The sequence below is a fragment of the Netta rufina genome (genome assembly GCF_964035555.1).
Source record: "Netta rufina genome assembly, chromosome: 1".
Taxonomy (NCBI): Eukaryota; Metazoa; Chordata; class Aves; order Anseriformes; family Anatidae; genus Netta; species Netta rufina.
Window position 1 is genome coordinate 150,436,944 of NC_140123.1, and position 13,444 is coordinate 150,450,387.

Here is a 13,444-nt window from a genome sequence, read left to right on the forward strand (position 1 = left end):
TGGTATGAAACCTGCTCACCCTGCAGTCTGTACGTGCAGAAGGCATTGCACGTGCTTGATGTGCCAGTGTGGCATAACCCTATATAACCCCATCAGGTTTTATCCACTATTTAGTAGAAAACTTCAGATGTAAAACTGTGCCCTCACTGCACTTGAGTTAACACCATGGTTGATTTCTTTTGGAGCCACTGAAAAGGAATCCCAAATTCATCCTTAAGTAAATCCTCTAGCTTTGCATCCGAAACACCAAACTTCCCACTCTTTAAAATCCCTTCAGCAGCCACCTGCAGCTCGCTGGATTGCACATGTTGCACGGAGCAGCTCAGGCAGCGTTTGTAGCTCTGCTGTCAGACACGACACCCTCGCTGGGCTGGGGCTGCTTTCTAAATCTCATTTATCAGCCTAGACCCGAGCTGTCCGTGTGATCGCTGTGGGATTTTTTTAAACAGAGAAAGTTGTTTGCAGCGTCGGGGGAACGGCGCGGTGCCCAGGCCGCTCGGCACCGCGCTCCCCTCAGCGCTCCTCGGGCTGGCTTCCTTCCAGGGCTGCATGTCGCAGCCAGGCGTGTCACATCTGATGTCAGGACTGCCTGGGAAATGTCTCTGACTCGGTTGTGTTTCAAGTCTCGCCCCTTAATGCAGAGGAGGCAGCGGGGACTGCATGTTCAGGCCCCGGCTGTGACTTGCAGATGTCCTCCTGCAGGCCCTGAGCGCTGAGGTACCCTCCCTCCGCCTGGGCAGGTCTCTCTGAGGCTTGTGTGAGAGCAAGGATCGATCCTTCAGCCTGAATGTAATGCAGATGAGTTGCATTGCCACTTTTTTAGGGGCTTCATGAGGCACAGGGGGGCTGCCCAGCGTGGTACAGTTGCGTGCCAGAGCCAGGTCCCTGTGCAGGACCTCCTGAATGCAATGGGAGCTATTTGCTCTCGAGGAAGACAAGTAGCTGATGGCTTAAATAATAAAACACACGTTTTGCAGCCCAGAAAGCCATCTGAAATGTGTGCTAAACACTGGAGAAAATGTGCTTTTCTGTGCTCCAATAACACTAAGAAATGGACTCACATTGCATATATAGTTTTATCATGCTTTCTAAACAAAGATTGTCAGAGCTGAGAGTGCTTTTCAATTCGTATACTGGGATTTTCTTTTAACAACACCCGTGAATGCATAAAGCCAAACAAATGAAAAGATCTCTTCATAATTTTGAAGTTGCTGACTCATATCTGCAAGCAGAAACATCTCCCTACCTTTGTCTGGATAGGCATTTTCTCGTCAAGGGTATGGCCTTCTGCTTCTCAGAAGTACCGCTCACCCTCACGGACTCTCATGCAGTTTTAAACACCCGTGCTTCCTAAACACCTAGCATCCTCCTCAACAGCTAAAGGATCCTGCAAACAGAAATCATCCTCAGCCTCCCTGCAGACCCACGTAGAAATACTGGAGCAGCATATTGTGTTTTACATCGGGTGCTTTTCCTGCTCTTCCATCCGTCAGTATCTCGTGTTTGTGTGCAGGCTGACTGCTGCTGTCCCCGTTTGAAGGGATGCCGCCTGGTTGTTGCCTGCGGATATCTGCAAGGCAAAGGAGCTCGCAGGTCCCCCCGCTGTCCTGAAATAGCCGTGAGGGAAGCGTGGGGCGCTGGGCTGCGGGGAGAGATGCTGAGAGAGGGTGGGAGCCGACGGGGTCAGGGTTTGGCCTTCACAGCCAGAGCTGAGCGTGTGCTGCCGCCTCCCCAGTGCATCCCGCAGGCTTTAAGAGGAAGGTGTGGAAGTGGAAGGAGGCCTGGGGTGCTGCTTCTGTAAAAAGAAGTGTCTTGATGCGGCAAGAGCAGCCCCGATAATTCCCTTTTTAGGTTAAGTAGGAGCCTGCTGAGGGCTCTGAGAAGAACTGGCTGTCCCCTTGTCAGTGACCAGAGGACAGTGCTCGGAAGGGTCCGGCCTCTTGGGGTCTCCTTCTTGTTCTCCTCCCCCATCCCTCTCTCTGCATCGCCATCTGGGACGTTTCTTCCCTTAGCTCAGGCAAACGTCAGAGCCTGTGCTGAATTTCGTTCTTTTTTGGGATGTGACTGGAGCTCACACTTAGCTTCCTGGCCGTGAATCGAAGAAGCCCGGAGCGTGCATTTAGCGGTGAGGGCACGTGAGAGAGGGACTGGAGGAGGAGGTCAGAGCGCTTGAGGATCCCTGCCCTGACAGGGTGCTTTGTGGCACTCAAGTTGCTCCTGGCTTTGTGCTTCTCTTCTGGTAGAGTCCATCCAGCCCAGCAGGTTCATATTGCCCTCAGACCGATCTGATTAAGGTGCACACTTCCAAAAGGTATAAGGTGCCTATCTGCTGCTTGGCTGCTCTGAAACACAAAATACCAACCTCTCCTGGTTGTTGCCTGCCTTCGTGCAGCAGAGATAAAACAGTTGTGTGTGCTAGTGATGTGATGCTTTCTCCTCATCTTTTTTTTTTTTTTTTTTGCACGGTGTCATTTGGAAAGTGGTACGTATCTTGCTGCTGGCACGTTATCTTGTGGACTGCCACCTCCCTATAACTTTGTGTTCCTCTTTCTTCTTTGGCGCACAAATAGCTTAAAAAAAAAAAAAAAAAGACAAACACAAAACCCCTTCACATGGTGCATGGACTCTTGAAGGGTATTTTTAACCTATTGCACTCAACCCTATTTGGGTCTCTTCTCAAAATACAAACTCCCTGACATGCTCAGATATGCAGTAGCAGAGCTTTTTGCTTTGGAAAAAGGAATGTAATATATTCAGAGTGAATCACATGTCCTCTCGGACAGAGTGCAACTGGCCATTGGAGAAAGTCCCTCGGCTTCCATGGAATAGCAGTTCTCTTCCTTTTCAGGGTATGCTGCACCAAACAGTCCTGTTTATTTCTTTTTCCTTGTTGAAGTTTGACATTTTATAGCAAGGCTGGTACAATTCCCGTAAACAGTTTTATTTGCCCTGCTCTATACTGCAGCGGATCAGGATTTCTAGCTGGTAAAGTTTCTGACCTGCACAAGAGGGGAGAAGAAAGAGTGAGCCCCCGAGTCCCCTGTATTTTTGTAGGAAGGGTGTGTACAAGCATATCTTCAGTTCTGTGACCCAGACTGTGTTCACTCACGCAAACAGTAGCCTAGAATTTAGTTTCCCATTAATTGTTTCCAGTGCACCAAGGTTTGTGCGTGATTATATGCGTTTTTACACTTCCAGTGTGATTTGCAATTCTTTTCCACCGTGTGCTCGGTAAGTGATCAGAGCAGCTCCCACTGATCAGTTTTTCCTCTCGCCCTCCGCTCTAACAGCCAGCGAGGCCAGCCCTGCTCTTGGATCAATGTTTGGGTGAAAAATGCACACTTTTTAACCCACAGAGCATGCAAACAAGCAGCAGTCCTGGCTGCAGGGAACTGGGGCTGGCAGCCTGCCCTGCCGAGCACAGGTACGGGGGAGCCCTTTGGCACCAGCTGCCCTGAGGGGCACGCAGCAGCTTTCCCTTCCCTTTTGTCCCTCAGTGCTTCCCAGCTTAGTGTTTCGCACGCTTGTAGGCACAGAAGCACTCACTCTGCTTCCTCCGACCGTCACCGCGATTTAGCTGGGTTATGGAAATCTCTTCACGGCGGCTGCGGGAGAATTTGTTCTTTTCTTATCAGCCGGCTTCAACGGTGGCAGCAGGTGTGGAGAAGGTAAAAGCTGAGAAACAAACGCAGCCCGGTCTTGAGGTGATGGAAGCGCATTTAAATGGGATAATAATGGAAGTGTCAAGTCAGCAGAAGATGCCATATTTCAAAAGGAGGTTAGGCATTTACGTGCCTGTGCAATTTGGGAAGCCGGCGTCCCAGGGAAAGTTAGCGGCCTGAGGGCTTCTGCGTCCTTCAGCGCTTCTGAAATGTCTCATCCCCCCTTCAGAATACTAATGTCAGAGCTATGTAAAGGCAAATTTTCGAAAGATAAATAAATGGCATAAAGAGCTATAAATAGGATGAGGATATTCCAGAGTCAACATCCTATTAAATCGTTTTTCTCAGGGTGGATTCTTTTTGGGTAAAATTATGTATTTAAAATATAAAGTGTTTGCCTACTGGGCATCCAATTCAGACTTTTTTTTTTTTTTTTTTTCCTCTGTGGGAAGGGACCACGGAAGGAAAGGCAAGGCAGGGAAAGCAATATTGAATAAGAAGAAGCAGGAGAAAGGAAGACAGCAAAAGCAGGGGATGCTGCTGCACTAACAGTATTAGGATGAGATACTGAGCTCATAAACGGAGGGAATATCTAGCTAAAGAGGAGGGGAAGGGGAGCCACGAAGGAAATGAAGCAAAAAGGATAAGGTTCAGAAGAATAAGGTGGGAGCAGGTTAATTACAGATGTTCCTTGAGGACAGCACTCATTTATACGCTTCATCTCTCTCTCTCTCATATTATAACAATCTCTGCTAATATCCCCTAGCCGGGGTACCCACTTTGCAGTTTGGATGAAAGCAGTCTCGCTGTGTCTGAGGAGTTTTCAGCGCTCCTCTCTAAGCACAGGACTCCCAGCATAGTTTACAGGTTGCTCTTGAACAGAATTATTATTATTTTTTTAAATGATTTGACAATCTTTAGAATTTTGTACTGTATTTGTATAAAGAGGGATTTCTTCTTCCCTTCCTCAACCCTTCCCCACCCAGACTTTGCGTACAGCCACAGAGGATGCCCCTGGAGGAATTCCCTTCGGGACAGCCACGCAGCCCAGCTGGGGATGGAAGGGCAGTTGTGTTGCACCCCGTGTTGCTCTGTGGCTTTTGTCTACCACGATCTCAGAGGCAGGGGCCTTCCAAAACGGTCAGCTGCAGATGCTTTATGTATTTATTTTTTTAACTCTAAACTCAGACTTGAAACCAAGGCTCTCACTCGTGGTTTGGTGCGTTTCTCTTGATCCCCAAATAATTTTTAGCATAGATGTGGGTAAACTGTGTGCTGTGTGCTTTGTGTAAGGCCTGGGCAGCTCCTGCTAGGACATGGGGCTGTCCAGGTCCTGTGAAGTGAGGGATCGTGCCTCTGGCAGTGACCTTGCTCCAGAAGGGTCTGTGGCCAAGTCCCACTGTGCATTTTACGGGGCAGTTTTGTGTATTTTTGCTCAAGTGGCAGAACAGCTGGTACCTAAAGGTGTAGCAATCTCATACAGCCAACGGTAGTCTGCAAAGTGAAAAAGTGAAATGAACCGGGCTGATTTCTGATGCTGCTCACAGATAACCTCAACAACACAGTGGGATCAGCTGCAGAGGTCCTGCTTTCAGCTCCAAGCACGAAGTGCACATCGCATCAATGGGAGCTGCTGGAGACAGCCTTGCGCATCACCTCTGCACTCCTGGCACCCTGGGGTGTGGGGGTCCCCTCTCTCCACCCTGGTTAGTCCTTGCAGAGCAGCAGAGAAGCACTCCCAGCCCCAGTGTGTGACCCAGAGCGGGACGTGGTCCTGTGCTGAGCTCGGCTCCTGCCCTCTTTTTGGGATATGTGGTGTGAAGCGGGAGGTGGGGGGTGGGCTTGCTGGGGGGGCGCACCGACCTCACAGGAGCCCCATAGATGAGCGTGGCTCATAAATCTCACTCTTCAGATAATCCTGCTTTAGAGACAGGGCGAGACATCTTGATTTAGACCTGCGTGAAATTTGCTGAGCCAGTTGCTCTCCCATGGTTTCGTTTTGCATCTTCCCTTCTCTCTCCCTGTTTGTGCTCTCTGTACATCGCACACACACACGCACACACACACGTGCGCCCTATACCTGCGATTTTGCTGCTGCTGTACCACAGCACTCATGTCTGTGTGCTTTTCCCAGGCCGTTCATTGTGCTGCCTCCCCTGATGGAGTGGATACGGGTTGCCGTGGCTCACGCGGGGCACCGTCGCAGCTTCTCGGTGGACAGTGATGACGTACGGCAGGCAGCGAGGCTCTTACTGCCTGGAGTTGACTGCGAACCTCGACAGTTGAAGTAAGTCCACACCACGATCTGGTGCTTTGTGCAGAATAATGTCTCTCTCTCTCCTAGTGACAGCGATTTAGCAGGCAGGCAGAGGGCTCTCTCTATTTCCCGGAGAGGTGCACGGATGCTCGGGCTCGTCGCTGCGTGCGTTGCGAAATCGGCTCTGGTATTTGCTCACATCCCTGGATAAGCCGGTGGTTGCATGGTAATGGGTGCCTGAATATCTCACAGCTGGATCGAGCCCATCATCTGCTCGCCTGCTTTTTTTCTCTCACTAGTAGGTTCGGTTTGGTAATGAGGGGCTGAAATCTTCTGCTAATTGTCTGCTTCGTAACGCTTCGCTCTAGAATTACCGAGATCTAATTGGCAGGGCTGCAGATATTTTCACTGCTTTGTTTTCAGCACTAATGGTGAAAGGGCACGTTTAAACTTATAGGTAATGCTACCTCTTGCAGTAAAATTGTATTTTTCATGCTAATGTCAGTTCAAATTAGTTGTAAATGTCAGCCTGGATAATTTGACTTTTTCATGTATCAAGTGTGACCTTTTGGTTTTCTAATGAAGTCCTAAAGTATTTATTGCCAGGATATGCTTTTAGTGTCTGTTTTGCTTTATTATTATGTACATGTATAACAGCATGATCTAGGGCTGCGCTGGAATCAAGCTTATACTTGGCTTTGATTTTCATATGAAAAGGCATTATGAATCTGCCAAAGTAGAAATTACTCACTGATACTACTTCACAAATTTGTATGTAAAAAACAATCTTCAGCAGTCTGCCTCTCACACGGCAGTAGGTACATTCTTCCCTGCAACACAGAAAGCAGAGGAACGATCTACATGATTAGCTGTGACAACCTGCATCGGAGCAGCTGTGCTTTGTTGACTCTGGCCTTGACATGCTCTTTCAGCAGAGAGTATAGTACTTTACTTTGTGATCTGCATCAGATTTTTGTAGTCATGGCTATTGAATATTTAATTGAAGAAAGATGTTGAATTTTGAAAGCTAAATCTGGAGCGTTTCATATTTCAAATATTGACTGTAATTGCTTCCCTTCAGTGTGAACATCTTGACCCTCATTTCCAGAAGTGCAGCGCTCTGCATCCCTACTGAAATGTCAGGACTTATAGGTACTACGCATTTCCTGAGGACCTAGCACTTGGTCTTGAAAAGGCACAATTGATGAAATTTCTGTTTCAGTATTTAGGTAGGGTTGCAAATAAGGCAATAGTGCTTGTGCTCTAACTCTCCTGTCTTAAAAATGAAGGTATTGGTATTTGTGCATTTAAAAAGCATGATCTGCATCATTCTAGCAAGTTATATTTTGTCAGCGTGTATGCACACGCATATATATATAAAAAACACCATCAACTGGTTAGATGGTTTTCCAGAAGTTTCAAAATCCCTTCAAGTTGGGGACAGCTGTATTAAGCTAGAAGAAAAATTATTAATGGTGAGGAACAAATCAGCACTTAGTTTAAAGTTGCCATCAAGAATTCATTTCGTAATGAATTGAAGTGGTGGCTGTTGTCCTGCTCGTCCCACAGGTGGGAACGAGCCTGAGGAGTGCAGCCCAGAATTAATCAGGTGGGAGGGAAAAATAAATTGTGCCAGAGACAAGCTCTGGATTTCACAAAGACCAGACTCTGCAGCGTGCCCTTACTTGACTGTAGGGGCCTGATTGACCCACTGATGTCCCAAAATGTGAATCACAGGAATCTCGAAGCAGGGGTCTGCAAACGAGTGTCCGTGTACCTGGTGGTTATGTTGAGGTCTGTGCGTGCTGCCAGCATTGTGCAGGAGGTTCTTTGTGTAGCTGAGGCTCTGGTCCTGCGTGCCTGTACTCCCGAGATCAAAGGAAGGACCGTGCTTTTCTGAAGAATAACGTGAAGCATCAGGATGTTAATTTGAAATCTTGCTGCTTGTAATTTTTTTTTATTTGAATTCCGTACAGACCCTGACCGTGTCTCACTGCCACTAAGCCGAGCTCCAGCCTTTCATGCCTCCCTGAAGTGTTCCCAGCCATCAGCTGCCCAGCAAGCACCAATTCCATAAGTGCAAACACGGGGTGTGTGTGGGGGGGACCCAACAGCTTCACAGGGGATGGCTTCTCAAAGAAGCTGTGGGATGGATGGCAGCTGAGGGATTTTAAGTGCTGTGAGCTTGATATATTTTTGTGGCTCGGATAAATATTTCTTAATAAGTGGAACCTTGAAACCAGTTCAATCTTTTCTTAGCACTCTTTTTTAGTCCCTTAAATGCAGGGACCCAAACCAAAAAATTCCCCATGTGTTACATCCCATGGCCTGTGTCCTGTGCTGTGATATTGCATCATTCCATGGTGTTGATTCACGACCTGTCATTGCAAACGCATAAAGCAAAATCAGCTTCCACACTGGAAAAATACGCATACGGAGAGAGGCAGAGCTCTGGCAGGATCTCAAAGGCTATGAAGTTCAGATAAAAAACAAATGTTCGGTTTCTTATCTGAAGTATAGCATGGAGGTCTCCCAGCGGAGCTGTGTGACACTTCCCAGCACAATCACATACTCCAGCAGTGAGGTTCCTGATATGTGGCTTTGTAAATCATCTCTGCTCCCTTCCTGCCTTTCACTCCAATACTTCCTCTCTTTCTCCCCTCTTCTGATCTTCAAAACTCCATCTCCTTAATTTCTTGCAATGTTTTCATCTCCTGAAAGAGGAGCTGTTTTTGCTCTGGGTAGAGGACTGAGGGAGGCTGGAGTCAGGCAGGAGCTGTCTGTCTCCTTCCTAATCTCTTTTCATTTTACAGCAGCAGACATGCCAGAAAGTTTCTACCCTTTCCCAGCCTTGTCAAATGAGCAGGGATCTCAATGTTCACCTTCCCCCAGGAGTGGGAGCTTTAAATAGAGCAGTTGTCTCTACCTCTTGCAAGGAGCTGGGTTTCACAGATGGATCGACTGCTGGTTGTACAGCAGCTAGCCGAGACCGAAGCCCAAGTTGCGTCCAAAATATTCTTTGTCGTGGTGGGAGACCAGACTTAAATAACACCCCACCTGTTCCCAGGACGTGTCGTGCTACCTGAGGCAGCTGGACGAAGTCGGCAGAGAGCTGTGTGCCAAGCAGCTCTGCGCTGGCATAAATCTAGTGAAGGTGGGTGCTCTGCCCCCAGCACTAGGCCTCTGGTTTCCTTCTTCCGATCCACAGGATGTTTGTTTCGGAAAAAATACCCAGTGTGTTAGACACGTGCTGGGGAGAATGGCTAATGGATGGCTACATATGGGGACTGGAGGCTGAAGGCAGAGAGACAGAGCAAAGAAGAAGCATCTTGTATTGCTCAGCACAAAGGCTGCCATGCTTTGTAGCAGGGTCAGTGGTTTTATTCCTTTTTCTAATATATTATGGCAATCCTGGAGGATGTAAAGCTGCTGGAACAAACTGACGCCAGAAAGGTAGTAGTGTCATGCAGGAGACTGTTACATGCTCAGTCCCGCTCCTGACTGCTTAAAGTGCTATTTTCTGGTCAGTCAGAGGTTAAAGAGGTAAGGATATGGCCTGAGATGCAATTGTGTGTGGGGGCATGCATGTTCATACTGATATCCAGAAGCAGCAAAAATTCAGTTCCTCTTCAGGCTAGGCATTTCTCCGCAGCTACGTTGGTGGCTGGAAACCTTTTCATGCTCGTTAGTGCTTTGTCCCCTTGCCCAGCTCTTCGGAAGGCTGTGAAGCTCCTCGCTGGCATTTGGAAGAGACGCAAACTTCACTAGTTTCGATGAACAGTTTCTTCTTGTCCATAGACGAAAAGGTCTGTGTCTTCTCTTGTACACTGGTGAAATAGGATTGCTTTCTGCAGCATTCATTGCTGTCCCTCACAGCCCACAGCTGCTTCACTGGAGGCAGGTCTTGGCAAGAGGAGCCCAGGACATTTCTTTAAAGAGGGCTGAAGTCCATTTTGGCAATTTTAACCAAAGGACAGTGATGGGCAATGGCACTTTTGCATCAGGCTCCTCATGGGTGAGCCCTGCATGCGTCTGATGTCTTCTCGCCCCATCCCATGTTGATGTGCAGCCTACGGGGCTCCCCAGACATTTAGCCAAATTTCGTTGGAGGTGAGAGCATCGCTGCCGGTTGTCCCAGAGCTGGTTGAGAGCAGCCTCACGCAAGGCAGAGCCTATTTGCAAAGGGCAACTTGGCAGCTGGCAGCATCCCAAGACATCTGCTCAGCATCGTGAGCCACCTCTGACATGTTCCTTTTGGTCCTTCAGGGCCCTGAGTCCGTTCTTCCCTTCAGCTGATGAGTGGCAGACGTTTAAGCCATGATAACTTGATCCGCCTTACTTGCTTGCTTATACACGTAGGCAGCATTTCCGAGTTATGGATGGCTTCCCCAAGGGTGCTGGGCTCGCACAGAGTGACCACAGCAAATATCCCTTTTCTTCTCTGACTAGTTGTGAGGCTGAGTCCTGTCTCTGTTCCTAACCATTCATCTCCTTTTTTCTCCTCTCTTCCTGGAGTGCAGAGATGAAATCAGTGTGTTTATGTCCTAGCCTTGAGAAGGCACCGGGGGAGGTGTGCATCAGTGCTAACAGATGCTATCACCCAAATGTGAATACTTTGCTCCTGTTTTCAGGAAGAAAATCCTGGGGAGAAAGGAAAACTAAATAATAACAACAAGGTTATGGCAATGGAAAAGCAGTAATCAAAAAGAGAGCAAATTATGCGGCTTAATGCACTCAAATTGGGGTGACCAGATAACCTCTGTCCCAGAGATGAGAAAGAGCTGCCTCATGAAACCAGAAGGTCAGAGAGAAATATTTTTGACAAAGCCCAGAGTGTGGTACCGTAACTCTAAGGATTAATAATAGCAGCACCCAATATTTGAAAAGGATGAGAAATGATCCAAGGAAAATTCCAGCCCCTTAGTGTAACGTCAATAATATGCGAGGCCTTAGAATGGTTTTTGAAGCAAAGGCTAATTAAAGACATGTTGTTGAGGGGAAAATGGGATAAAATGTGACACAGATTTTCTAAAGATAGAGCTTGCCAGACTAATCTAATAACTTTGTGATAAGATAACTGATTTTCTACCCCAAGGAAATTCAGTAGATATCTTTTTGGAGTTGAGTGATGCAGTCCATGCAGGGAGCTTTGAGTTAAGACAGAGAGCTAGAGATTAGTGCAGGGACTGGAAAAACGGGCAAGGGCTGGCCTAAAGAGAGGTGACAAGGGGTGGGGTTGGCCGCAGTGAGGTTAAAAGCAGAGTTCTTCAGCTCTCCATCATAAGAGCTGTGCTTTTTTAATTTTCAGAAAGGGCTTTGGCACAAATATTAGCAATGCGCTCATGAAGTTAAAATTTGCTGATGCCATGGTGCTGAGAGGCATTGTCCAAACAGAGAGAGTTTGGGAAATCATCCAGGAAAGAGTGGATGACCTTGAGGGCTGGGACAAGAGCAGTGAGATGAAATGCACTTTTCCACAATTGTAAGGCGAGCGCATAGAGCTCAGTTAAAAGATACACAGTATAAAATATACTGTATTGGGAGCTGAGTGTTGAAAATGTGTTGGTAAAGGCTGTAGTGAAGTATTTCCTCACAGAATGACTGTGAAGCACCCAAATGGTTGTTTTCTTAGCCTGGGAAAAAAAAAATAAATGCAATTTGTGGGTGCATGAGAAGAGGAAAATACTGGTGCCTCTGTAGGTGGAACTGGCAGAAAGGGATGGGGAATAGCAAATATTGTCTTCACATTGAGAAAATATTCATGTTGGACCAGGCGCAGAGAAATGGGCTAGCATGATCTGAGTTCTGACAAAATTTTGTTGCAGAGGAAGCCTGAAAGAATGGGGCTCGTTTGGCTGAGCAGAGAGGCTGCTATGGGAGCATGGGGCTGTTCCCTGCTATAAATACATTGGGAGTAAACACCACAGAAGGAAAAATGCTCTCTGTTTAAAGGGACATGGGAATATGTGGATATGAACGGGTCATGAGCAAGTTGAAGCTGAAAGTGCAGATGGGTCCAAGCCTTGCTCCGGGGAGGGACGGGGATTATTAACACTCCAGTCTTGTGTGTGTCCACAGCGGCTGCCTCATCCCAACCTCACCCAGGGCTATGAGTTGGATTTGCAGCTCTGATCCAGAAAGGTCTCTGGGCAATTTCAGTATCTGAATGCCTTTGAAAATCTGTCTTTAATTGAAAATCAGTCCTAATTTCCAATTAGCCTTGAACCGGGAATACCTAGTCTGCTTTTCTGTCTGGGACCATCCCTGTTAATGAAGGTTCTCGAGGAAAATAGGATTATTGACCTCAAGAGTGAAGCTAATTTAACATGAGGATATCCTTGGCTCACTGTAGAGAGTTTTCTGAAGACTGGAAAGGGAAAGACACAGCAACACAAAGGCAAGAGGTGCAGTTTTCTCCTTTCAGAGCAGCCTACACCATTTGCCATGTCATCTTAATACTACACCACACATACACTCTACTTACTTTCAAGTGAAAGAAGGGTTGCATTTAATGTTTTATTTATGGAAATCCTCTGTTTGTACTAGAGCATGAAAATATAAATAGATTTAATAAATAGACGTTTGAAGGCACAAAAATATTTCTACTGTTCTTCACTCTCTTAAAATTCACAGGATGAAGGGCTGAGGTTCTGGAGAGAGGGAGTAGAAAACTGCTAAGAAAATCTGCTATTTAATTAGATACTGCCACTGTTAAGTAGGAACGGGTGGTGTTTGCCTACCTCCTTGAATGTCCTTGTTCTTCCCACAAATTTTCACTAATCCTTTAACACCAACCGTGTCTATTGCCATAATTAGGCACAAAAATGCCAAACCAGCAAGCGGTTGTAAACAAGCTGCTTGACAAAATCCAGCAGTCCCTTGGGGCAGATGGTGCCAGGAGATGAAGGAAATTTTATTACTTAAAAGATAGAGCATGGGTTTCCTGAGGTGAATCTCAACCTGTCTTGCCAACCAGCTGTTTGAAGACAGCAGTAATAAAAAAATTATTGAAGGGGATGGACTTCTCCTTATGTTCTCCTTCACTTCCAGGGCGGAACTCACTTGTATTTTACAGGCTTAAGGATAAACAGCCTTTCTGTATTTTTTTTCCATTGCAAGCAAGTTCAGCAGTGCTTCATATGCTCTGATGCTATATACGTTCCTTAATGCAATCATCAGGATACAGGTAACATATTGCCTTCCAGTAATTAGTGAAACCTTAGATTAGTGAAAGATGAATCTGTACTCAAATTTTCCCCTGATACATTAGCCTTATTCAAAGTCTGAAGTCAGATTCAGTTTTGAATATGGTTCCTGCCCTATATTATGCGTGTCTGTAATATTAAAAGTGTTTTGAAATATAGATTTGGGTCTTGATTTTGATAGCTACATCACTTTTTAGATGTGTTTTCTAGTATCTGTAACCAATTTATTGTCAGGCCTTTGACAGGAATAAGAAGTTGTTTAATAAATATACAGAGTGTTTTTATTTTCTTGTCTAATTTGGCTCCTGGTTAAAGTAACC

At 46.6% G+C, this 13,444-nt stretch overlaps 1 protein-coding gene across 1 annotated transcript in view; it reads left to right on the plus strand.

The window, feature by feature from the left end:
- ABTB3 (ankyrin repeat and BTB domain containing 3) overlaps positions 1 to 13,444 on the plus strand; it is a gene marked incomplete at its 5' end in the record, with an annotated part of 161,499 nt that overhangs the window by 107,353 nt on the left and 40,702 nt on the right. The window contains one exon of the mRNA XM_084296226.1: positions 5,797 to 5,949. Within this exon, the coding sequence (XP_084152352.1) occupies positions 5,797 to 5,949 (153 nt within the window). The remainder of the gene's footprint in view (positions 1 to 5,796; positions 5,950 to 13,444) is intronic.